Below are 26,567 nucleotides of genomic sequence, written 5' to 3'. Positions count from 1 at the left end.
ATGGAATATTATCTAGCTATATGAGCCGATAAGGATAGATGTCAATGGCAAGATTTTGTAGAGAAAGGAAAACTTAGCCCAGTATATCTAACATAGTCCCTTTTCTATGTATGTCTGCATATATATATGTTTAAGATAGCCCCATATATCAGCATGTATATGCACAGAAAATTTCTAGAAGGATACATAAGAGTTTGTCAATAATGATTAGTTCTGAGAAATAGAAGATAGTCCTAAAGGGAAACAGAGCACTTTCCTCTCCATCTTCTACCCTTGTACACGCAATTCTCAACAAAGATATTTAAAGTCAACCTAGTAGCAGTAAGTACATATAGCACCCAGATCATGGTTTCTAACATTACCAACTAAAAGGAAACTCCCTGCATAAGTGGCTGATTGCACATATGGGTCAGAGTAAGCACAAAGTGAGGTGTGGACATCTTGTGCCAGAAAGCAAAGAAGCACCCAAAGACTACGAAAGGCATGTGAAAAGGACCAAGAAGCTAGGGTGATGGGGCACTCAAAGGCCAAACACGGGGTAATTCAAACATCGAAAAGAATCACTCTATCAAGAAAGGCAAGAAAGTGATCATTACAAAGGTCAAGGCAGGGGTTAACTACGGGGGAGGAAGAAAGAACACTATGGGTTTCTGAAATCCTGGTGATGCTCTATTTCTTGACCTGGAAAATAATGTTTGTTTATGATAAGTTATTAAACCATACATATTTGTTGTATAGACTTACACACACACATACATACATATATAATATTTCATAATTTAAAAATTAAAATGTAAGGTTTCAAGAAAAAAATAAGTCAAATAAAAACAAGAAGGAAAGAAAGAAAACGGCAATATCTTACCTGCAAGAGTATGTAGGTTCTCCCACTTTAAAAACACGACCACAAAGATGGGAAGGTTTGTTTGTTTGTTCAAGTTTGGAAAATCCCAACTCAGGATCTTCACCACAAAGGTACCATTCCATTGGTCCCAACAAAACTTGGTGTGCCAACGTGTCTTCCTTCTGCGGAAAAGGGTTGGGACCCCTGCAGTAGATTTTGGGTACATAGTGGGCCAAATGCTGGTATACTTCTTTAGTAAGGTCAGTTGCTTGCAGCCATTTCTTTAAAAAAAAGAAAAAATACTTTTAAACAGTCAATAAACTGCAAATTTTAATAAATCTACTCTATTTTCTCCTAGAGACAAAAAATAATGACAAAAGAATCTTATAAATTGTTTTACTGACAACATTCATCACTGTATGCCTTTTCAAAAAGGGTAAAACATTTAGAACTTAACTACAATAGCCAGTATCTTAGAATTCTACTTCAAGTGAAAGCAAAATCAACAGTGAAATGAGCCCATCTGCTCAAAATGACTGCTGAAGCAACCTCCTATAGGCAGTCCAGGAAAATAACCACAATAAATCATCTCAAAGACGCTAGCCATTGAGCCTATCTGACTTCCTTTCTAATTTCAACTGTTCTGCTCAAATGATACTCTAATTGTGATCTGGATTCTCTTTTCAGTTTGCTGATAGGAAGAGCATACAGTAAACATGAACAGCCAATGTACTAATTCTATTTCTCAATGATTAATAAATGACATGCCACAAGAGACTTTGTTTTAATGATTATGCTCTTTCCCCCCGAATCGACCTCTGCTTAAACCCTTTCTCCTTCCCTCGCCACACTAAAAACATCTTAAAAAGCCACCATTTCCCATACCCAAACTTTCATGTCCTACTACCTGTGGTAATTCTACTTAGATATCTAACAGATACTGAGATATTGTAATTTACAATGAGAAATACACTTTTGGTGTTCTCATTCCTAGCACAGAGCTCCTAAAACTCTTGAAGTTTCCTAAGTGTAAGTGAGATAAAGATAAAAGGAGTGTCTTTTGTTATTCAGAGCAAACCCCTTTCAATCAGACATGAGTTGCAGTTACTGAGGTGACTTTTGGAAAGCCCCTAAGGATGGGGAGCTGGTTGCCAGGGGAACATGATTAATAGATGGGAACTTACAGTCTTTATCCCAACCCAACTTCAGGGAAGGGAGAGGTGCTGGAGGTGAAGTTAATCACTAATGACCAATGATTTGATCGTCATGCCTACAGAGGCATGAAGCCTCCATAAAAATTCCAAAATGTCGAGGTTCAGACACGTTCTTGCTTGGTGAACAGGCAGAGGTGCTAACGTGCCCAGAGAGGGCATGGAAGCTCCACACACCTTCCTCTATTTCATTTGGTTATTCCTGAGTTGTATCATTTTATAATAAACAAGTAACCTAGTAAATAAACTGCTTCCTTGAGTTCTGTCAGCCACTGAGCAAATTATTGAACCCAAAGAGGGGGTCGCAGGAACCCCCCCATTTGCAACATAAATTGTGGGTAACCTGAGGCCCCCCTGCTTGTGAGTGGCATCTGAAGCAGTACTGGGGGCAGCTTTGTGGGACTGAGCCCTTAATCTTTGGGATCTGACGCTAACTCCAGGTGTATAGTGTCAGAATTGACCAACTTGTAGGGCACCCAGTCGGTGTCTGCTGAGAAGGAGAGAACCGCTTCACGTGGGAAAACCACTCCCCTACATGTGGTGGCTGGAAGTGTTAGTGTGAATGTAAAGAGAGACAGAACAGGTTTTCCTTTCAGACACCAACTCAATATGTCCAAAATTGAACTCATGATCTCCCACAACACAAACCCCCTGCTATTTTCTCCATTCCCCTGTTTTAAACACCAGCACCTACCAGGTATTCAAACCAGAAAAAAACCAGAAATCTTTCTTCCTTACCCCAACATTCAATGAATCATCATGTCTTGTCTATTAGGGCTCCTCAACATCTGCTGAATCCATCCATTTCTTTCTCTCCATCTCTATTGGCACTGCCCCCAAACTGCCCTGAGCCATCAAATTAGTGCAACCATATTCTAACTGGTAATCCCCACTAGTTTGGCCCCTCTACAGTTCATTTTTCCAATCTCACTACCAGAGTGTTCCTTGCAAAATGCCAATCTGATCATGTCACTGTTTCCCCTTCTATTTAGGATCAAGTCAAGTCCACTGACATGGTTTACAAAGCGCTCTGTCTTGTATTATACTTCCTAGTCTCCTCCTCCTGAGTGGTACTGTTCCTCTCTCTGCTTCCCAGGGCTATTTTCTACTCATTCTTCAGATCTCAGTTTATGTTTCACTTTCTCTAAAATGCCTCCTCAGTCCATTCCTTACCCTAGTCTCCTGTTCCTCTAACCCCCCACCCCCAGTTCTAAAACAGAACCAAGACCCAGTGGGCATTTAGTAAAATCCGTTAACCTAATGACTATAAATATATCTGTACTACTGACTGTCACTTAACGTTGATATCACAGAAAGATGCTCCATGTGGCTTTTATGGAAGCAGAAATAAAGCCAATCCAGGTGCAGGCTCTAAAATCCAAACCAAATAAGGCCTATAATAAGGCATCCATCAAACTACCTCCATTCTTTTCTCTTTCTATTTCCTTAAGTCTTAAGATTTTTCCTCATACCATTGTCATTTATTTATTCCTGCCTTCCATACCAATTCCATCTATGTTTGTCCTCCATATTTCCTCACGTTAATTACAACCAACTTTTTCTGGCTCTAAACCAAGTAAAAATTTGAAATCAGAAAACATGGAACAACTCACTTCTACAAAAATGCAGTTAACTGTTAACTCATAGGTCTCATGTTTACCTATAGATTACGTTTAAGTATCAAATTACATCCTTGTTAACAAAGAATGCATTCAAGTGATGTCTAACAACATAAGACAAGAGTATAAGGTCATTTAATGGCTATACTCCAACATAAAATAAAACAAAAAAAAAGACTATAAGGTCTTTATTACTTGCATAATCTTCAGTCCACTTCTTTTTTTTGAAAAATAACTCTACAGAGAGATTTTAAATATTCATGAGGTGGTATATATTAACTTTCAAGTTAATTTCACACTTTAGAGAACTTTTCCGAAACATGTAAAATTCTTGTTCATAAGTTAAGGGCTGGATGGAAGTTTATAATTGAAAACAGCTGAAAAAGTCTTTACCCCTGAAGTGAAACAATCCTTTCCAAATGTAACTAATTTTGCTCTGTTTTATCAAGTAGGAAAGAGACTAAATTACTCTTAAAACAGTACTTTGAGGGAGACAATCATTAAGATTCAAGAATTCATCCCCAGGATCCTAGAAGACTTTGCTTCAATTTTAATTTACAACATATTTAATTAAAGGTTTTGTTTAACACCAATTTTTTGTTTTACATTTTATGTTGCCATTTCTCTTTAAAAGTTTACTTTTGCAGAATTTTGATCCAGGGAGGATAAAGGATGGTGATTTGTAAAAGAAATTATGTTATGCATGAGACAAGTGCTCAGGCCTGGTGCACTGGGAAGACCCAGAGGAATTGGGTGGAGAGGGAGGTGGGAGGGGGGATCGGGATGGGGAATACATGTAACTCCGTGGCTGATTCATGTCAATGTATGACAAAACCCACTGCAATGTTGTGAAGTAATTAGCCTCCAACTAATAAAAATAAATGAAAAAAAAAAAAAAGAAATTATGTTGTCTTGTGGCTCCAACAACACTCATGGGCCAAATATGTTCAGATTTCTTGAACAAAAAACTCAGAAACTAATATCAGCTTCTGGTTAAGAGAAAAAAAAATCAGTCACCTTATTTAAAACACTAATAAACAAAGTAGCTTTACATGGGAATTATATACCGGAGATATAGAATTAGTGACCAGCAACAGTATAGATTAGAAAAGAAAAGCTGTGAAGAGAAAATGAGCAGGTGGAGAAAATTTCTGGCTTCATTTCAGAATAATGGTTCACATATTTCTCAAAAGAAAAAACCTATAGCTTTTCATATTAGCTCTCAGTAACATAAGCTAATTGTAACTATTTCTTCAACAGGAAAAATTACCAGATTCCCAATTTGGTTGCATGTTAATCTGTCCTTATTTCAGACACTTGCGGCTGTCGTGTAATGTGCACATCACAGTAATAAGCATTACCTTATTAGAAGTCCTCCATAAGGGAAGTGGGGAAACTGTCAACTCATTCCACTATAGTAAACATGTTATGACAATGTTTCTAGGCTCTCTCCTATTTTGAAAGCTAATTTTCAGCCTTGGGATGGACAGCAAGTATAATAAACACAAAATGAAAGAATCCCTTGGGGTTAGTTCTTTTATCGCAGTGAAAAGTGAAAGTTGCTCAGTCACGTCTGACTCCATGGACTGTACAGGGGGCCAGTCTGTACTGGCCCGGAATTCTCCAGGCCAGAGTACTGGGGTGAGGAGCCTTTCCCTTCTCCTGGGGATCTTCCCAACCCAAGGATTGAACCCAGGTTTCCCACATTGCAGGCGGATTCTTTACCAGCTGAGCCACAAGGGAAGCTTGTATCACAGTATCTAATTATAATTCTTTGCCAAATTAAAACTGCATTCTTTAACCACATTTGGTTTTGCTTTTGAACAAGGATAATCAACATGTAAGTTAACTATAAAAAAACAATCTAAAGCAACAATCACTAATGCTGAAATGGAGCTTTCGGGACTATATTAAGAAAAAATTAGAACTAGAAAAAATGTAACTTAAAAATAGGCAAAAGACCCAAATTGACACTTAAAAAAAAAAAATACCCAAAAAGCTTATGAAAAGATGTTCAACATCATGAGTCACGAGGGAAATACAAATCAAAACTATAAAGAGCTCCAACTTTACACCCAACAGAATGGCTATAATTGAAAAAAGAGACAATTAACAAGTGTTGGCAAGGATGTGTAACCCACTGAAAACTTCACATCTGCTGATAGGAAGGTAAAATGACGCAGTCATTTCGGCCTAGCAATTCCTGACCCAGCAATTCCACTCCTGGGTGTATGCCCAAGAGAAATGAAAACATATATTCCCACAAAAAATCTGTACACAGATGTTCACAGTAGCACAATTCATAATCTCCCCAAAGTTGAAACAACCCAAACAGCCATCAACTGATGAACGGATAAATAAAATATGTGATATCCACATAATGGACTATCATTTGGCAGTAAAAAGGAATGAAGTATTGAGGATATATGCTACAATAAGGACAAAACTTGAATACTTATGCTAAGCAAAAGAAACCAGTCACAAAAGACAACATATTACATAACTCCATTTATATGAAATTTCCAGAAGAGACAAATCTATGGAAACAAAGAAACAGGTTAGCAGTGGCCTAGAGTCTGGGAGGTTAGAAGGAGTGTACAGATAATGGATATAGGACTTCTTTTGGAAGGGTGATGATAATGTTCTAAAACTGACCATGGTGATGGCTGTACAACTCTGTATATGCTAAAAACCACTGAACTGAACTGTAAGATATGTGAATTATATTGCAATATATAAAACTGCTGAAACTTTTAAGGTAAAAAGTAACCAATATAGATATAATACTCTATATAAAACTTCTGTAAGGAATACATAGTTCTTTCAGACTTGGGGAGAAACAATATATCCACTTTTTAAATCATAATCATCCACTGAAACATATAATTGAACCTGTGGAGCATAAGATGTAGACAGACTCAAGAAGGGTCAGGGGAGTCGCACTTGCACAACCGGGAGTTGGTGATGGACAGGGAAGCCTGGCATGATGCAGTCCACAGGGTCGCAAAGAGTCAGACACGACTGAGCGACCGAACTAAACTGAACATACTTGCAGGATCAACTCTACCAAAGGAAAGAGAACACTAGAACATAGGGCCAGCCACTTTACTATCCTAAACTTAAAAGTACTGGAGTACTTAAATACTTTTGTGAGGCATTCTAGTAAAGAATAGATGGGATCACAGAAAGTCCTTCCTCCTCATACAAATAAGAAAAGCCAGCGTGTAAATACAGTGTGGGAAAGATGACACCAGTGCTTATTAAGTAATTTTAGACGGATGTGATCCCAACCAATTACTAGTTACAGAGGTCTAAAGGCTGCAATAACTGCTTTACTTGTTTATTCTCTCAAGTTTATTTTAACCTGAGAAAACTTTATTCATTTTAATTTGTGATAAAGGCTGGGCTGGAGCCGAAGCTGGAAGAATACTACTAAAGCGTTATGCTGTTTTAACCAAATACAGACAATAAACGCCTCACAAGGTAAGACCAAATTATACTGCTTGAAGAATCCTGTATTTTAATACTAGCCTGAATCTTCTTTAAGCAATTTTATTGGCCTTCGGACTAAATTTTTTTCCATCTTATTCAGAAATCCATTTAAAAGGAAAACAGAGCAAAACTAAAATGTAGCTCAGACTCTGACCTTTACAAACTCCAAGACCAGAGTACTAAATTTTGATTACATTTCCCTTAATTTCCCCCACTACATCTGACTGAGAGTTTCACTACACAAGGACTAGGAGCACTGGTCTCTAGCATTAGTTTTATAACTGTTTACTCAGGAAATCTCAACAAATTTGAGAAGCTCTCACTTGACAGCTTGCACTTTTATTTAAAATTTTATTTCATATTGGAGTATAGTTGATTTCATATTGGAATATAGTTGTGTTAGTTTCAGGTGTATAGCAGCTTGCATTTTTAGAACTGGGAAAACAGAGTACATAGCCTGTACCACTGGGTTACAGGCAAAATATGGCAGGAGTAAAAAAAAAATCAGGTAAATAAAAGGTCAGATATCAACATGGATACTGACAGGATGATGTAGATAGGGAACAGCTATTATCATCATTTTACTATTTACTTCGAATACAGCTTTCATTTTTTCAAATCTCTCGATAAATGAAAGGCAGATGGGGAAAATCCTTGGTTGTTGCAATATTAAGCAGAAAGTAAATGAAAATGGAACTAAACAAGTTGGTTTAAAACAAAGATGCATTAGTCAACAACGTGTTTCTTGAAACTTTTCACCTCTACTCCTGACATTTTCTTTCCCTATGACTCTAGTGTCCTCATCAATTCGCTCAAAATAACTCCTCACTAACCAACAGGCTCAAAGTGCCCCACTACAATTTTGTTCCTAACATTCAGATTGTTGACTTGTGCTCAAAGGTCACTTCCTTCCTACTAGTTTTTAAATCGGAGGCCCTAAAGGTGGGGCCTAAGTTGTGTTGGTCCATTTATAATCATTCTGGGCAATCTGTTCTAATGGGTGTTCCCTGTCCTTCTGGAGGAAAAGATACCATCGAGTTTTATTAATTGTTTTATAACTCTGTTACTTATATGAGCATATTCATATTATAGGTTCAGTACAAGACCGGCTTTGAATGCTTTAAGTTTGGGGCATTAACTGCTCTCACCACGCTGTGGCCACATTACTAGCTTCCATTTATTGACAGCCGCTCTCTCAAAAAGTTATATAACGTTTGTTTTCCGTCCAACTACCCCCAACTCCTAGACGAATTGTTGTTTTAATCTCCCAGTCTCAACGACCACTTTCTCACACTCCATAAACCTGTCAAGACACTAACTCTTCGCCCATTTACTACCGTCGACTGACCAAACCAGGGCAAAAACTCACTGAAAAGGAGGGGAACAGACGGAGGACAGTGTCCTTGGCATCCGCCGATCCCAGAAACAAAGTAAAGGCGGCAGGTTTCAAACGAGAAGGCAAGGCTCCGCTTGTCTCCGGAAAAGGAATCAGGAGGACAAAGTACCCAAAAAAACCAGGAAGCAGAGTTGGCATAGAGGGCAAAGGCCCTGGGCTGCGAGACTTACTGGGAGTGTGGGGAAAAGGAGGAATAATGGAAGAGCGAAAGGGAACGCGAGGGTGGCTGCTGCACCAAGCAGCGCTGCCGGCTACTTGTGGATAAAGAGGGAAGGAGAGGAGCAGGATCCGGGGCCTCCCCGGGGCATTACCTACACGGCGAGGCGCCGCGCGCGGGGTCGTCACCCCAAGTCAGGGGCCGCCGCCCGGGGATTCCCAGGAGTCGGTTCCCCCCCCGGGGCGCGGCCTGCCACGGCCGGACATCCGAGCCCCGGTCCAGGTACTCACCCCCGCGGTCTCCTCAGCTGAACATTCCAGCAAACTCCGGTCGAGGGCCTGCACCTCAGGCTCCAGCTCCGACGCCATCTTCCCTCCTTCGCCTCCCCAGCGCTGACGCCGCTACTGCCGCCCCGAGGGCAGCTGCCTCACCACGACCCGGGGGCGGGGGAGGAGGGCGGGGGCGCGGCAAAGCCACCACCCTGCCTGGGGCGGTCGGTCTTGAGCAGGAGTTCAGGTGGCCGCGGGTGGAGAAGACGAAGAGTAGCGCGAGGTGAGGCGAGCAGAAGGGACAGCGTCTCCTGCGCTCCCTCCCGGGCTCTGCGCCCAAGAGTCAAGTCACCGCCTCGTCCCTGCCCCGGGGAAGGACACAGAAAACATCGGACCTGGCACTCTTGCCCGCTTCTACTGCGTCCGGCACCGTGAAAGGGGCAATAACACTCCAGAGAGGAAGCAGAGCACTCTGGGAGTTGTAGTCGTCCTCCGTAAGGCCAGGAAAAAGGTGGAACCCTTACAAGGAACCCGCCCCGGGATGGCATTGTGGGAGTTGTAGTCCGTTCGTCTCCTAAGAACTTGGAGAAATGGCAGATGAGCGGGCGGGGCTTTTGTGCACAGCTAGAATCGTGGGAAGAGACCCGTGGCGAGAGGCGCCCACCTGGAAAGAGGCAGAAGCGCGAGATACCGTGTGGTACCGTAGTTTTATCCCTCAACGCCGTTTGTTCATTTTTGTATACCAGAGCTTAGAACGGTGCCTGGCTAGAACTCGAGTGCTTTTCAAAGCCTGGAGTGGGTATGAACTCAAATACTTGTCGAATGAATAAACATTCCTACAGTTACGTTTCTATAGTGTTTATGGCCCTGTCATCCATCAACACAGGTAACGAAGGTGTACATACCCCAGGATTTTGAAGGTTTTTAAAACATGTTAAACTGGTGTGAAAGGAAACGTTTCCAAGTGATTTCGTTATGACCACTTATTAAAATTTACTACAAATCTTGTTGCAAAGGAGGAGTCTACTGAGCCAATTCAAAGATTTACTCTTGATCGGGACGTTTTATAGAAATAGATAATCACTGTTAAGTTGGACACAAAAGGAAATTATGTTTCGGTAGAGGGAATTAGACTCTTGACTGACAGGTGTGTGGGTTTCTTAGAACAAGTCTTCAGTTCCTTTAGAGTTTATCAGAAAATTGCTTACACGTTGTATTAGGTATGAGCTTTATTCCTACAAAGAAATTGTGAATTATATTAGGCAAAAAAAGTTCTGATGGAATCCAGGTTTGGGAAATTTTTTTTTGCTGGGTGTTATTGTTGTTAACAAAACTATAATATTACCCAAGTTTTTCCTTTTAAGGAAATAAAAATTTACCCATAATTAAGGAAATAAAAATTACCCATAATCCCACAGTCCAAATAAGCCTTGTTAATCGCTTTAAAAAATGAAACTAATATCTGTATAAGTTAGAACGTCAAACTCAATGAAAATATTTTTAAAGGGAAAAATGATAACTATACCTCTTACCCAAAGTCCTTCTCTGCAAAAAAAAGCATTTTTAATACTTTCTTATGATTCTAGCCAGAAAAAAAAGTTTGCAAAAGTATACATAAATACCTAGAATGAGAGATCTTGAAAGGGTCATATATATATATATATATTTGGATGGAGACTGAAAACTGTATTTCCGTCAGGTTCCTGGGTCAATCTGTGGGCTTGGGGACTTACTTCAAGAATCACAGACTTATTAATGCAATGCATTTCCATATATATATATATGTATATATATGTTACTTTCTTCTTTGCCCAAACTCCTTGCCCTGATGGGCTCCCTAACCAGAGACAACTGGAGGAAGCCTGGGATTGTTATAACCCAGAAGCAACGATAATGCCTCTTTAAGAGTCCTAATGTAGAATTAAAGCCATTAAAATGCATTTTAAAGAAACTTTATTATTTTTAATTTTTGGATTAATTTTATATTCTTTTCCCCTGAATTCTTGAGTTGGATATTTCTATTAACCATTCTTTTTCAAAATGTACATCTAAAGCTGTGATTTTCAAACTTGAGTGTGCATCAGAATTACCTAGAGGTCTTGATAAAATACAGACTTCTGGATCCCATTCAGAATTTCTGATTCAATAGGTTTTGGATGGAGACTGAAAACTGTATTTCGGTCAGGTTCCTGGGTCAGTCTGTGGGCTTGGGGACTAACTTCAAGAATCACAGACTTATTAATGCAATGCATTTCCATTATACACTGCTTTAATTACATTACACAAATTTTGGTATATAATATTCTATTATCATTTATTAGTATGATTTAAAATTTTCTAGTGTGTATGACCTTGTGATCTTTTTTCTTTTTCATATCCATGACTCACTTATTTTGTAACTGAAAGTTTATACATCTTAATCTCTCTCGTTTTTCTTTCTTCCCTCCACCTGCTGCCCTCTGGCAACCACCTGTTTGTTTTCTGTACATATAGCACTGTTTCTGTTTTCTTATATTTGTTCATTTGTTTTGAATTTTAGATTCCACTTGTAAGTGAAATTGTACAGTATTTGTTTTATTGTCTAATATATTTTTCTTAGCATAATACCTTCTAGGTCCACCCATTTTGTCACAAATGACAAGATTCCATTCTTTTTTGTGGCCAAGTAATATTCCATTGTATGTATGTACCAAACATTCTTTATCCATTCATCTTTTGATGGGTGCCTAGGTTGCTTCCATATCTTGGCTATTGTAAACAATACTACAACAAACATAGGAGTTCATATATATTTTCTAATTAGTGTTTTTATTTTCTGCAGATAAATATGGAGGAGTGGAATTTCTGGATCATATAGTAGTTCTATTTTTAACTTTTTGGGGAATCTCTATACTGTTTTCCACAGTGACTGCACCAATTTACATTCCCACCAAGAGTGCATGAGGGTTCTCTTTCTGCACATCCCGCTATTTACTGTCTTTCTGATAATAGCCATTCTAACAGGTGAAAGATGATACTTGTGGTTTTGATTTGCATTTCCCTGATGCAGGTGTTCCCAACCTCTGGGATCTAATGCCTAATGATCTGAGGTGGAACTGAGGTAATAATAAAAAAAAAATAAAGTGTAAAGAAGCATAATGCTCTTGAAGCATCCTGATACCATTCCACACCCCTCCCTGCAGGTCTGTGGGAAAATTGTCTCCTATGAAATTGGTCCCTGGTGCCAAAAAGGCTGGGGACCTTTACATAGTGATGCTCAGCATCTTTCATGTCCCTGTCAGCCATCTGCATGTCTTCTTTGGAAAAACGTCTGTGGAGATCCTCTGCTCATTTTTTAAATCAGGTTGTTTGCTTTTTTTACTTTATTTTTTTATTTTTAAGTTAAAAAAATTTTTTTTTCCCTTAGATCTGCACCATGCAACATGTGGGGTCCTAGTTCCCCAACCAGGGAATCGAACCTGTACCCACTACAGTGAAAGCATGGAGACATAACCACTGGACTGTGAGGAAAGTCCAGGTTGTTTGTTTTTTTAAATATTGAGTTGTATAAGTTCTTTATCAATATTTTAGATATTAAACCCTTATCAGATATATCATTTGCAAATATTTCCTCCCATTTAGTAGGTGGTCTTTTCATTTGTTGATAGTGTCTTTTACTGATCAAAAGCTTTTCAGTTTGATGTAGCATGGCAACCCACTACAGAATTCTTGCCTGGAGAATCCCCATGGACCCAGGAGTCTGGCGGGCCACAATTCATGGGGTCGCAAAGAGTCGGACATGACTAAGCAACTAAGCACAGTGCACAGTCCAACTTGTTTATTTTTGCTTTTGTTTGTCTTGCCTAAGGGGACATAACCAAAAAATATTACTGGAATCAGTGTCAGAGAGCTTACTGCCTATGTTTTCTTCCAGAAGTTTTATGGTTTCAACTGTTACATTTATATCTTTAATCCATTTTGAGTTTATTTTTGTACATAGTGTGAGAGGGTAGTCCAGTCTGATTCTTTTGTATATAGCTGTCCAGTTTTCCCAACACCATTTATTTAAGAGTCTGTCTTTTCCTTATTGTATATTGTTGCATCTGTTGTCAACAGATTAACTGCCCATATAATGTGGGTTCATTTCTGGGCTGTCTGTTCTGTTCCATTGATCTATGTGTCAGTTTTTATGCCAGTACCATACTGGTTTGATAGTTAAGTTTGAAATCAGGAAGCATGATAACTCCAGCTTTGTTCTTCTCTCTCAAGGTTGTTTTGTCTATGTGTCTATGGAAAAAGCTTCTATTTCTGTACAAATTTGAATTATGCATTCTAGTTTTGTGAAAAATATCACTGGTATTTTAATAGGGATTGCATTGAATCTGTCGATTGGCTTGGGTATGGTCATTTAACAAAATTAATTCTTTCAATCCATGAACACAGTATATCTTTCAATCTGTGTCACCTTTAATTTCTTTCATGTGTTTCACAGTTTTCTAAGTACAGGTCTTTTACCTCCTTAGTTAGATTCATTCCTAGATATTTTCTTCTTTTTGGCAGGATTATAACTGGGATTGTTTCTTAATTTCTCTTCTGATAATTCACTGCTAGTGTATAGAAATGCAACAGATTTCTGTATATTAATTTTGTGTCATGCAGCTTTTCTGAATTCATTGATTAGTTTTATGTTTTTTGGTGGCATCTTTAAGATTTTATATGTATCATGCCATCTGCAAACAGTGACAGTTTTACTTCTTCCTTTCTAGTTTGTCTTCCTTATTTCTTTTTCTTGTCTGATTGCTGTGGCTAGGACTTCTAATACTATGTTGAATAAAAATGGTGAAAGTAGGCAATCTTGTCTTGTTCCTGAACTTAGAGGAAATTCCTTCAGCTTTTCACCATTGAGTATGATGTTAGCTAAGGGCTTGAACTATCTGGCCTTTATTATGTTGAGGTATATTCTTTCTATACCCACTTTCTGGATAGTTTTTACCATAAAAGGATGTTGAACTTTGACAAAGTTCTTCTGCAACTATTGAGATCATCATATGGTTTTTTTTCATCATATGGTTTTTATTCTTCAATTGGTTAATGTGGTGTATCACATTGATCTGCAGGTGTTGAACCATCCTTGTATCACTGGGATAAATCCCACTTGATCATGGTCCTTTTAATGTATTGTTTAATTTGGTTTGTTAATATTCTGTTGAGTATTTTTGCATCTGTGTTCAGTGATGTTGGCCTATAATTTTCTTTTTGGTGTGATAGCTTTGTCTGCTTTTGGTATCAGGGTGATGCTGGCCTCGTAGGATGAGTCCAGAAGCCCTCATTCCTCTGCAATTTTTTGGAATATTTTGAGAAGGATAGGTGCTAATTCTTCTATAAATTTTTATATAATTCACCTGTAAAGCCATCTAGTCCTAAGCCTTTGTTTATTGGGAGTTTAAAAAAAATTTTATTTTATATTGGAGTATAGTTGATTAACAATGTTTTGTTAGTTTCAGGTGTAGAGTATTTCACTTAAACATATACATGTATCTATTCTTTTTCAAATTCTTTTCATTTTGCGAATTTCTTTTTTTAGATTCAATTTCATTACTGTTCAGATTTTCTGTTTCTTCCTGTTTCAGTTTTGGGACATTGTGCATTTCTAGTAATCTGTCCATTTCTTCTAGATTGTCCATTTTATTGGTATATAGTTTTTCATACAGTTTCTTATGATCCTTTGTATTTCTGTGGTGTTGGTTTAGCTTCTTTTTCATTTCTGATTTTATTCATTGGTCCCGCTTCCTTTTTCTTTTGATGAATCTAACTAATTTTGGTTATCTTTTCAAAGTACCAACGTTTAGCTTCATTGATCTTTTTTATTGGGCTTTTAATGTCTCTATTTCATTTATTTCTGCTGTGGTTTTTTTTTTTTTAATTTTATTTTCTGCTGTGGTGTTAATGATTTCCTTCCTTCTACTAACTTTGGCTTTGGTTTATTCTTCTTTCTATAGTTCCTTTAGGTATAAGGTTAGGTTGTTTATTCAATATTTTTCTTGTTGAGGTAGGCTTGTATCACTATAAACTTTCCTTTTAAAATTGCTTTTGCTGCATCACATAATTTTCTTGTAAGTTTTAAAAAATATTTACGTATTTGGCTGCATTGGGTCTTAGTTGCAGCATGTGAGATCTTTAGTTGTGGTATGTGGGACGTAGTTCCCTGACCAGGGATTGAACGTGGGTCCCCTGCACTGGGGACATGGAGTGTTAGCCACTAGACCACCAGGGAAGTCCCATCACATAGTGAAGTCTATTTGGCGTAATGTGTCATTTAAGGCTAGTGTTTATAGATTTTCTGTCTGGATCATCTGCCCATTCATGTAAGTGGGGTGTTAAAGTCCCCATCTGTTAAATTGTTACTGTCAGTTTCTCCCTTTATATCTATGAATATTTACTTCATGTATTTATGTGCTCCTTTGTTGGGTACATATATATTTATAATTGTTGTATCTTTCTCTTGGATTGATCCCTTGATCACTATTTAATGTCCTTCTTTATCTCTTATAACAATCTTTATTTTAAAGTCTATTTTGTCTGGTGTAAGTATTGCTACCCTAGCCTTCTTTTGATTTCCATTTTCATGGAATAACTTTTTCCATTGTTTCACTTTCAGTCTGTGTGCCTCTTTAGATCTGAAATGAGTCTCTTGTCGGCAGCATATAGATGGGTCTTATTTACATATTCATTCAGCCATTCTGTGTCTCTTGGTTGGAACATAGTCTATTTACGTTTAAAGTAATTATTGATAGGTATGTACTTATTGTGGGGTTGTTGTGTAGTTTTGCTTTGTTTTTTTGGTTGTTCTTTTATTCCTCTTTTGGTCTCTTCCCTTGTGATTTTCTCTTTTTCATCTGTGTATGTATTATAAATTTTTGGTTGGTGTTTACCATGAGATTTACATATAGAAATCTATATGTGATTATTTTAAGTTGTTGATCTATAAAGTTCAAGTGCATTTTTAAGAATCCTGCTAATTACTCTTCCCTACTATGTTTACTGTTTTGACATCATATTTTATATCTTTTTGTTTTCTGTGTCCTTTTACTACTTAGTATGGATATAGATGATTTTACTACTTTTATCTTTTAACGTTACTACTAGCTTTATACATGTTTGATTTTCTATCTGTACTATGTGTTTGCCTTTACTAATGAAATTTCTCCTTTTGTGATTTTCATATTTCTAGTTGTAGCCTTTCCTTTTTCACTTTGAGAAGTCCCTTTAACATTCTTATAAAGCTAGTTTAGTGGTGCTGAACTCTTAGCTTTTGTTTGTCTGTAAAACTTTTGATCTCTCCATCCAATCCGAATGAATGTTGCTGCATAGAGTGTTACTGGTTGTAGGTTTTCCCTCTTTAATCACTTAAAATATATCATGTCACTCTCTTTTGGCCTTCAGAGTTTCTGCTGAAAAGTCAGCTGATAGCCTTTGGGACTCTCTGTGATTCCTGGACCTGGATGTCTTTTTTCATTCCCAGGTTAGGTAAGTTTTCAGGTATTATGTCTTCAGATATGCTCTCTGTCCTTTTTTCTGTTTTCATTTTGGAACCCTTATAATATGAATGCTAGTATCCTTGATGCTGTCCCAGAGGTCTCTTAAACTGTCCTCATTTCTTTGTATTCTTTTTGTATTGAGGTTCTCCTATATTAGCTGCGTATATAATTGTTATATCTTCTTCTTGGATTGATCCTTTGATCATTATGCAGTGTCCATCATTGTCACTTGTAATGGTCTTTATTTTAAAGTCTATTTTATCTGATATGAGTATTGCAACTCCTGCTTTCTTTTGATTTCCATTTGCATGGAATATCTTTCTCCAGCCCCTCATTTTCAGTTTGTATGTGTCACTGGGTCTGAGGCGAGTCTCTTTTAGACAGCATGTATCGGGGTCTTGTTTTCATATCCATTCAGCAATCTGTGTCTTTTGGCTTGAGTATTTAGTCAATTTACATTTAAGGTAATTATTGATATATATGATCCCATTACCATTTACTTTATTGATTTGGGTTTGTTTTTGTAGGCTTTTTCTTTCTCTAGTGTTTCCTGTCTAGAGAAGTTCCTTTAGCATTTGTCGTAAAGCTAGTTTGGTGGTGCTGAATTAACTTTTGTTTGTCTGTAAAGCTTTTGATTTCTCCTTTGAATCTGAATGAAACCCTTGATGGATAAAATAATCTTGGTTGTAAGGTTTTTTCCTTTCATCGCTTTAAATATATTCTGCCACTCCCTTCTGACCTGCAGAGTTTCTGTTGGAAGATCAGCTATTAGCCCTTTGGGGATTCCCTTGTATGTTATTTGTTGTTTTTCCTTTGCTGTTTTTCATATTTGTTCTTTGTGTTTAACTTTTATTAGTTTGATTAATATGTGTCTTGGCATCTTTCTCCTCGGGTGTATCCTGTATGGCACTCTCTGAGCTTCCTGAACTTAGGTGACTACTTCCTTTTCCATGTTAGGGAGGCTTTCGACTATACATCTTCTCAAATATTTTCTCATACCCTTTCTTTTTCTCCTCTTCTTCTGGGACCCTTATAATTTGAATGTTAGTATGCTTGATGTTGTCCCAGAGGTCTCTTAAACGGTCTTCATTTCTTTGTATTCTTTTTGTTGTTGTTGTGATTTCTACTACTGTAATCCAGCTCACTAATCTGTTCTTGTGTATCATCTAATCTACTAAAAATAGCCTTCTAGTGTATTTTTCATTTCAGTTATGATATTCTTTATATCTAGTTCTTCTTTACATTTTTCTAATTTTTTGTTAATAATGTCTAACTTCTCACTCTGTTCATCTAATTTTCCTCCTGAGTTATTTGAACGTCTTTATGACCATTACCTTATACTCTTTATTAAGTAGATTGCTTATCTCCACTTAGTTCTTCTGGGGTTTTATCTTGTTCTTAATTTGGAACATATTCCTCTATTATCTCATTTTGCCTAATTTGCTATTTTTATTTCTATATATTTGGTAAGTATTTACATTTCCTGACCTTGAAGAAGTGGCCTTTTGTAGGAGGCATTCTATGTATCCCAGCAGTATGCTTTCCCTCTGGCCACTAGAGCTTTATGCCTTAGGAGTACCCCCTATGTGGGCTTCAGGGGTCCTTCTGTTGTGTGAGACTGATCACTGTGCGTGGTCTGATAGGTATGGCTGTCCCCTTGCCTAGTTGGTTGCCAAACTGCATTGTGTGGAGGCTGCCAGCCGCTAGAGGGTGGGGCTGGGTCATGAGGCAGCTGGCTGTGGAAGCCCGTGGCTTTCCAGGCCTAGTACTGGCACACTGGTGAGTAGTTAGTTATGGGGCAGGGTCCTGGATCTTGTATTAGCTGCTGATTGGTGGGGCTGGGGCTCGGGGGCGTCCCAGGGCTGGTGTCAGCCTGCTGGTGGGTAGGCTTGTGTTCCCCATTCCCCAGCTAGCTGCTCAGCTTGAGATGTCCCAGAACTAATGCCAACAGGGGCCATGTTCCAGTTCTAATAAGTTAGAGGGAGGATTCCAAAATGGCCCTCACCAGCACCAGGGTTCCCATAGAATGGGCACCCCAAATGGCTGCCACCCTTGTCTGTGTACCCAGGGTGAGCTCCAGTTGCTTCCTGCCTCTCTAGGACATTCTCCAAGATCAGTAGGTGGATCTGACCCAGGCTTCTTTCAAATTACTGCTCCTGCTCTGGGGCCCAGATCATGTGAAATTCTGTGTACACCCTTTAGGAGTGGAGTTTCTATTTCCCACAGACCTCTAGTTCTCCTGAAAGTAAGCCCTGCTTGCCTTCAAAGGATAGTGTTCTAGGAGCTCATCTTCCTGGTGCAGGACCACTGGGGGAGCAATGTAGGTCTTGGAACTCTTGCTTTTTTGGGAAAACCTCTGCCGTGTTGTTATCCTCCCATTTGTGGGTCGCCCACTCAGGGGATGGGTGTTGACTATTTAACACCCCTTCTACCTGTCTTCTTGTGGTTCTTTCTTTATATCTTTATTTAAAGAAGATTTTTTCCATTAGTCTTCTGGTCTTTTTCATCAATAGTTGCTTTTTTTTTTTCAAATTTTGGTGTGCCTGTGGGAGGAGGTGAACTAGATTTTTCCTCCTCTGCCATCTCGGCCGCTTCTGGCATTGTTATCCTTTGTTGCTGATTTCTCATTGTACTGTATTGTGGGCAGAGAACATGGTTTATATGATATAGATCTTTGGTATTTGATGATATTTGCCTTGTGGACTAGGGTATATGGTCAAGGAATCTTCAAATCATTATTTGAAGGTTTATTGCTTTATTGATTTGAATTTGATAAGATTTGAATGCTTTATTGCATTCTATTTCCTCTCTGTGGAACTTTTGTTTGACTTCCTTTTATATTTTCCAGGATTTTTGATCTTTTTCATTTTCCCGTATTTTTAACTTTGTTCTATTCTGGTTATATATCTTCTAGCATACAAATTCTCTCTTCATCTGTGTCTAATCTGATACTATTTAGTTTTTATTTTCAATGACTTCATTTTTCATTTCTAGAAATTACTTTTAATTCACTTTCAAAAAGTCCTGTTCTTTTATAATGCTTTATTTACTTATGGCACTAAATCTTTCTTTTATATCTTTAATACTTATGAAAATGCTTATTCAGTAGTGTTCTGTAGTTGTTGTACTTATAAAGAACTTGGGAGCTGAATCTTAGTTTGTGTGTCTGTGCAGATCCTCATGTAAATGATTGCTCCTTTGTGCTTTGTGATTATCAAATTTGAGATCATTTCCACTTAGCATTGGCTATGGGAATCGCAACAGGCCTATATTTAGAGCATGACCTTCAAAACAGTTTTCCATTTGCTTCTACAAGGCCAAATTTTCTAAGAACATCATATACTCAGAACCAGGCGCACTAGGAGGATCATATACCCAGGATCAATTTTTATGTCAGTCTCTTGGTTTGGGGATTCCCTAATAGTATTAATTCAATTGTGTGACATTGTCCCTGTTTATAAATTCTTAAGGGAGAGTTCTTTTCCCTACTCAGAGTCTAGTTTAAAGGCTTCTTTGTTATTTTCCTCTGCCAGTCAATGAGTTTTTTCCTAATCTATCCTTTCACTGATATTCCATTCCTTTGAAAGCTCAGGCTTTATGTGGGAATCTCAGTTTCAATTTATGTTCCTTAGCCCAGAGTCTTATCTTTTGTTCCCAGTTGGTCATTAAACACTAAACTCCAATTTTCAGTTACACATGGCATATTGAATACTTCATGACAGTAAAGGGGGGCCAGGGAGAAAGATAGGCTAGGTATGGAGATGATAGCACCAAACTTTTGGAAGGTAGAAAGCAAATGGATGAGAAGTAACTGACTTTGCAATCAGTGAATGCTGAAACCTGGGCTTCCCTGGTAGCTCAGCTGGTAAAGAATTTGCCTGCAATATAGGAGACCCCAGTTCAATTCCTGGGTCAGGAAGATCTGCTGGAGAAGGAATTGGCTACCCACTCCAGTATTCTTGGGCTTTCCTGGTGGCTCAGCTGGTAAAGAATCTGCCTGCAATGTGGGAGACCTGGGTTTGATCCCTAGGTTGGGAAGATCTCCTGGAGAAGGGAATAGGCTATCCACTCCAGGAGTCTGGCCTGGAGAATTCCATGGACTGTATAGTCCATGGGGTTGCAAAGAGTTGAACACTTCTGAGCGACTTTCACTTTCAAGCCAGCAATAAAGCAGTACATACTCATGCTAATTCATATCCAGAACTCTGAAAGATTTAGAAAAATAAAGCACCATGTTACTGTGAAGGTGAGTGAAGATGATGCTAAAAACAAGAATATTGTTTGAAAGTCTGTATAGCAAGAAGTTAGATCACCTCGTCTCCCACCCTGGAAGAAGACTAGAGGTTTATCCGCTAGAGAGGTTGCACTTGAGGGTCTTTGGACTGAGAGACTTAAGGCAGAACTAAGAACAGGGACACTACTGACTACTAGGGCCCACCTGGAAAACCCCATGGATGGAGGAGCCTGGTAGGCTGCAGTTCATGGGGTTGCTAAGAGTCGGACACGACTGAGAGACTTCACTTTCCCTTTTCACTTTCATGCTTTGGAGAAGGAAATGGCAACCCACTCCAGTGTTCTTGCCTGGAGAATCCCAGGGATGGGGGAGCCTGGTGGGCTGCCATCTATGGGGTCACACAGAGTCGGACACAACTGAAGCGACTTAGCAGCAGCAGCAGCAGCAGCAAGAGTTGACTCGTTGGAAAAGACCCTGATGCTGGGAGGGATTGGGGCAGGAGGAGAAGGGGACAACAGAGGATGAGATGGCTGGATGGCATCACCGACTCGATGGACATAAGTTTGAGTAAACTCCAGGAGTTGGTGATGGACAGGGAGGCCTGGTGTGTTGCGATTCATGGGGTCGCAAAGAGTCAGACACGACTGAGCAACTGAACTGAACTGAACTGAATTCAAAGTTGATACACTGAATAGGTTCACCCCAAATGCATTTCACCCCCTTGGCTCTAAGCATACCAGTGGCTGGCTTTTACGTCTCAGGCAGAAGTTTGAGAGAGTCTTCTCCAGATAGACAAAACAACCTAAAAGAAAATCTGTCAGAGGCGTGAAACTCTATATTAGACTGCTTGGGCTGCCATACCAGAATACTACAGACTGGGTGACTTAAAGCTCATTTTATCAAAGTTCGGAGTCCGAAGTCTAAGATCAAAGAACTAGCTGTGTTGGTTTCTGGTGAGGTTTCTCCTTGACTTACAGATGGTTACCCTCTCATTGCATCCTGCCACAGCCTTTCCTCTGTGTGTGTGGAGAAAAAGAGGTCTCTGGTGTCTCTTCCCAGTGGGAGGGTAGCTGTTATATAGATTGGTTAATGAAACATATCTGGGAAGGGAGAAATGTGCTGAGCCCTGAGTGAAAAGAAAGAGGTAGTCACAAGAGCATTGTAAACAAAGCAAACAGCAAGTGCAAAGGCCCTGAGGTTAAAACAGACTTGGAATGAATCAAGAACGTTAAGAAAGCTGTGGCTTTTTGGCAAAAAGTTTTCAGATAAACTAATAAATACTAGGCTTTCCAAGTGGCGCTAGTGATAAAGCACCTGCCTCCAGTGCAGGTAGACATAAGAGACCCAGGTTCGATCCCTGGGTCAGGAAGTTCCCTTGAAGAAGGAAATAGCAACCCACTCCAGTATTCTTGCTTGGAGAATTCCACGAACAGAGGAGCCTGATGGGCTGCAATCTATAGGGTCGCACAGAGTCGGACATGACTGAAATGACTTAGCATGCACACACACTCACTAGTAATAGAACCATTCTATTTTTCCTATTCTTTACTAAAACCTTTTCAAGATAGATGTTACTGTTTTTAGTTACGATATGATGAAACTGAGCTTCATGAAGATAAGGTAACTTGCCCAAAGTCACTGTGGTAGATTGAATGTTTTATGTCTCTTATTTTATGTATAAATAAATATTTATTTGGGTGTGCCAGGTATTAGTGGTGGCATGTGGGATCTTCCATCTTACTTGCAGCATGCGAACTCTTAGTTGCATCATGCAGGATCTAGTTCCTTGACCAGGGATTTAACCCAGGCCCCCTGCATTGGGAACTTGGAGTCTTAGATACTGAACTATCAGAGAAGTCCTTCCCTTACCATCTATAACAAGTCTCAGGAATAATTTTTTTTCTTTGACAGGTGCAATGTATTCTTTAAGGCATGTAAATTATTGTACTTGGTCATTATGGGAGGCCAAATGAAAGAAGGCAAAATAATGTCTTTCTGGCTGTAGAAAGATATTAGAAAACCAGTGACACCAAGCCCAAAAAGGACAAGGGCATATAGCTGCCCCAGGCATGGGTTCTGTTATATCAGCCTCTCAGAAACCACCATTCACAAGTTCAATTACTGTGGCAAACTCTGTGGGTTGGCTTCCCCAGACAGTATCATCTCCAGATATGCTCTCATGCCCTCTAAAGTGTGGTCAGCTAAACACCACATTGTCTACACTCCTTTGCAACTAGAGTCCTGGAAACAAATTAGATTCCATCAATTGTATGTGCTCTGGTGAGATTTAGAAGTTGCAAGTGCATTGGAGACTATCTTGTTCCTGGCTGTTACTGACATCAAGCTTGGTCCTGGAGATGTGTATCTGTTGGTTTTATTTCTCTGCAGAACCCTGACTGATACGGTTACTATTAGCAAATATCCATTTGCCTTGTTGTTGGGTTCGTTTAATTAATTCTGTGTTTTTCCATCTTGTATTAAAGCTTTTTAATTAAAATTTTATTTTCTAATAGATAATATTGCCACTTGAACTTAGCCATTAACTTCCCTCTCCTGGAGACAACTACTGTTTTCCACTTCTTGTGTGTCCTTCTAGAGAGTTTCTGTATATTGCAGGTAAATTTTTGTTTTTATGCCAGTGGTAGCATATATGCATATTTTCTGCATTTCACTTTTTCATTTAGGAGATTCCTCCATAGGCTATGTAGTATTCCAGTGAATATATGTTTCATTTATTTAACAATCCGTTATTAATGATGTTTAAATCATTTCTAGTCTTTTGTTCTTACAGACTATAAGGCAATAAATGACCTTGTAAAAATGTTATTATGCACATGTAAGTGTGTCTGTGAGACAGATAAAGTCTTTAGAATTAGAATCCCTAGACTACAGGGGATGAGTGTTTTTAATTTTTGTCAAAATTATACATGTACAAATGTTAAGAATTTTACAGTTCTACAGAGTTTGTTTAAAAACAATGAAAAAAAGCAGGGTGCGGCCGGGCGAGCTCCACGGGCGAGGCGGGGCCGGTGCGCGGTGGCCGCGCTCCAGGCGGGCTCGCTGCTGCCCTGGGCGCCGCAGCCATGGGCAGGAAGCACGAGACCGAATGGCGCTCGTCTTACGAGGACTATGCAGACAAGCCCTTGGAGAAGCCCCTGAAGCTGGTCCTCAAAGTTGGAGGAAGCGAAGTGACGGAACTCTCAGGGTCCGGCCATGACTCCAGTAACTACGATGACAGGTCAGACCACGAGCGGGAGAGACCCAAGGAGAAGAAGAAGAAGAAAAAGAAAAAGTCAGAGAAGGAGAAGCACCTTGACGATGAAGAAAGGAGGAAACGAAAGGAGGAGGAGAAGCGGAAACGGGAGAAGGAGCACTGTGACACAGAGGGGAAGGCCGACGACTTTGACCCTGGGAAGAAAGTGGAGGTGGAACCGCCCCCCGACCGGCCCGTAAGAGCCTGCTGGACGCAGCCAGCTGAGAACGAGAGCACGCCTATCCAGCAGCTGCTGGAGCACTTCCTCCGCCAGCTGCAGAGAAAAGATCCTCATGGATTTTTTGCTTTTCCTGTCACGGATGCAATCGCTCCTGGGTACTCGATGATAATAAAACACCCAATGGACCTTCGGCACGATGAAAGACAAGATCATAGCTAACGAGTACAAGTCAGTCACGGAATTTAAGGCAGATTTCAAGCTGATGTGTGACAACGCGATGACGTACAACAGGCCGGATACTGTGTACTACAAGTTGGCCAAGAAGATCCTGCACGCCGACTTCAAGATGATGAGCAAAGAGCGGCTCTTAGCTCTGAAGCGCAGCATGTCGTTTATGCCGGACATGGATTTCTCTCAGCAGGCGGCTCTTCTGGGCAACGAAGACACGGCTGCCGAGGAGCCTGTCCCCGAAGTCGTGCCCGTGCACGTAGAGGCGGCCAAGAAGTCCAAGTGGCCAAGTAGAGAAGTCATCAGCTGCGTGTTCGAGCCGGAGGGGAATGCCTGCAGCCTGACGGACAGCACCGCAGAGGAGCCTGTGCTGGCGCTGGTGGAGCACGCAGCCGATGAGGCCCGGGACAGGATCAGCCGGCTGGTGCCTGGCGGCAAGATGGGCTACCTGAAGAAGAATGGGGACGGCAGTCTGCTCTACAGTGTGGTCAACACGGCCGGCCTGGATGCCGACGAGGAAGAGACCCACCCGGTGGACCTGAGCTCATTGTCCAGCAAGCTACTGCCCGACTTCACCACGCTGGGCTTCCGGGAGGAACGGAGGAGCCGAGTCACCTTCCTCTCCAGTGCCAGCACTGCGCTCTCCACACACAACAACTCCGTGTTTGGTGACTTGAAGGCTGACGAGGTGGAGCTGCTGTACTCGGCCTATGGAGACGAGACGGGCGTGCAGTGCGCACTGAGCCTGCAGGAGTTTGTGAAGGATGCCGGGAGCTACAGCAAGAAGCTGGTGGACGACCTCTTGGACCAGATCACAGGCGGGGACCACTCGCGGATGCTCTTCCGGCTGAGGCAGAGGAGAAGCGTTCCGATGAAGCCTCCGGATGAAGTAAAGGCTGGGGACCCTCTCGGGGACGGGGGCTCCACGCTGGACTTCATGGCCATGAAGCCCTGCTCAGATGTTTCCCTGGACATCTCCGTGCTTGGCTGTCTGGGGAAGGTGAAGAAGGAGTTGGACCCTGAGGACGGGCACCTGAGCCTGGACGAGAAGACGAAGCTCCTTCTGGACCTGCAGGAGGCGCAGGCAGAGCGCGGGGGCTCGTGGCCCTCGTCCGACCTCAGCTCGCTGTCCAACGCCTCTGACCGGGACCAGCACCATCTGGGGAGTCCTTCTCGCCTCAGCTTTGGGGAGCAGCAGGAGGCATCCCAAGAACCGTATGAGTTCCTGCAGTCTCCGGAGCCTGCGGCCTCCACAAAGGCCTAGCCTGCAGACGGTCTTCGGTGGTTTTGTGCTTCTCAGTTTTTATTTGCATGTACAGAGTTTTTGTCACGAGACAAAAACTTCATCTTGTCCCCTTCGGCCTGTGGGAGCAGCCCCGGGGAGCTGGTGAGTTGTCTGCGATCATGCCGGCTGCACTCGGATGCGGGGTGTCCATGGACAGCCCTGTGCATCCTGGGATAGACATCACTTATAAAGGGTGTGTGAGCAGATTCTGTGAAGCCGGCGTGATCTGTCTCTGGGCTGCTAGGTGGCGGGGACGTTCCTCTCGGTGCCCGTGTAAACACACTGTTCAGTCTGCATCTTCGGGGAGCAGACGTGGGTGAGTCCTGTGTGTATCCCACCCCACCGAGCTGCGTCCCCACACTTCTGGGGCAGGTCATGGGGGGTGCCACGTGGGGAGCTCTGCTGGGCAGTGGGCCATCTTGTGGCTGCAGCTGTGGATCACGTGTCGGAAATCACTTTGTTCTGGATGTGTTTACTGGATGCCTGTTTGTATCTGCAGATTGTAAATACAGATCTTAATAAAAAGAAAAAAATAAATAAAAACAATGAAAAAAAACAGAGCAGTCCCTAGTCCCTTTCCCCCCAATCTGTCTTCTCAGAGGCAATCACTTTGAATTATTTTAGCTGCTGCCATATTTCAAAATAGCTTCCTTGTATTACTTCTTGATTTTTTTCCATTTTAGGCATCATCTATGCACTTCCTATTAGGAAAGAAGATTTCATGCTCTTTCATCCCCTGCCCCCACCTTCATATTCCTCTACCCTCCTAATGTAGTTATATTTGTCATTTAGATAGACAAACTTTCAGAGTTTACATTATTATGCTGATAAAAGTTTTTTATAGCTGAGCCAACCAGTAAATTATGATGACTTTTCTTATCCTG

The 26,567-nt window shown here is 40.6% G+C and overlaps 1 protein-coding gene and 1 pseudogene across 8 annotated transcripts in view; one reads left to right on the top strand and one right to left on the bottom strand.

The window, feature by feature from the left end:
* Positions 1 to 10,651, bottom strand: part of UBR2 (ubiquitin protein ligase E3 component n-recognin 2) — a 104,989-nt gene extending 94,338 nt beyond the window's left edge. For 3 of the 8 annotated variants that reach the window (XM_065913262.1, XM_065913261.1, XM_065913263.1), the window contains exons 1-2: positions 9,007 to 10,642; positions 863 to 1,122 (exon numbers count right to left, since the gene is read on the bottom strand). In XM_065913262.1, coding sequence (XP_065769334.1) covers positions 863 to 1,122; positions 9,007 to 9,084 — 338 coding nt within the window. In that variant the 5' untranslated portion in view covers positions 9,085 to 10,642. Of the gene's footprint in view, positions 1 to 862; positions 1,123 to 9,006 lie in introns of all 8 variants that reach the window. The other 5 variants (XR_010660091.1, XM_065913264.1, XM_065913259.1 and 2 more) reach the window with 5 other exon arrangements.
* A 13,023-nt stretch (positions 10,652 to 23,674) lies between these two features.
* Positions 23,675 to 26,118, top strand: LOC136151379 (bromodomain-containing protein 9 pseudogene; annotated as a pseudogene).
* The last annotated feature ends 449 nt before the right edge of the window (positions 26,119 to 26,567 follow it).

Source organism: Muntiacus reevesi, chromosome 20 (assembly GCF_963930625.1).
Source record: "Muntiacus reevesi chromosome 20, mMunRee1.1, whole genome shotgun sequence".
In the NCBI taxonomy this organism is placed as follows: Eukaryota; Metazoa; Chordata; class Mammalia; order Artiodactyla; family Cervidae; genus Muntiacus; species Muntiacus reevesi.
This window is presented reverse-complemented; position numbering and strand designations above follow the sequence as displayed.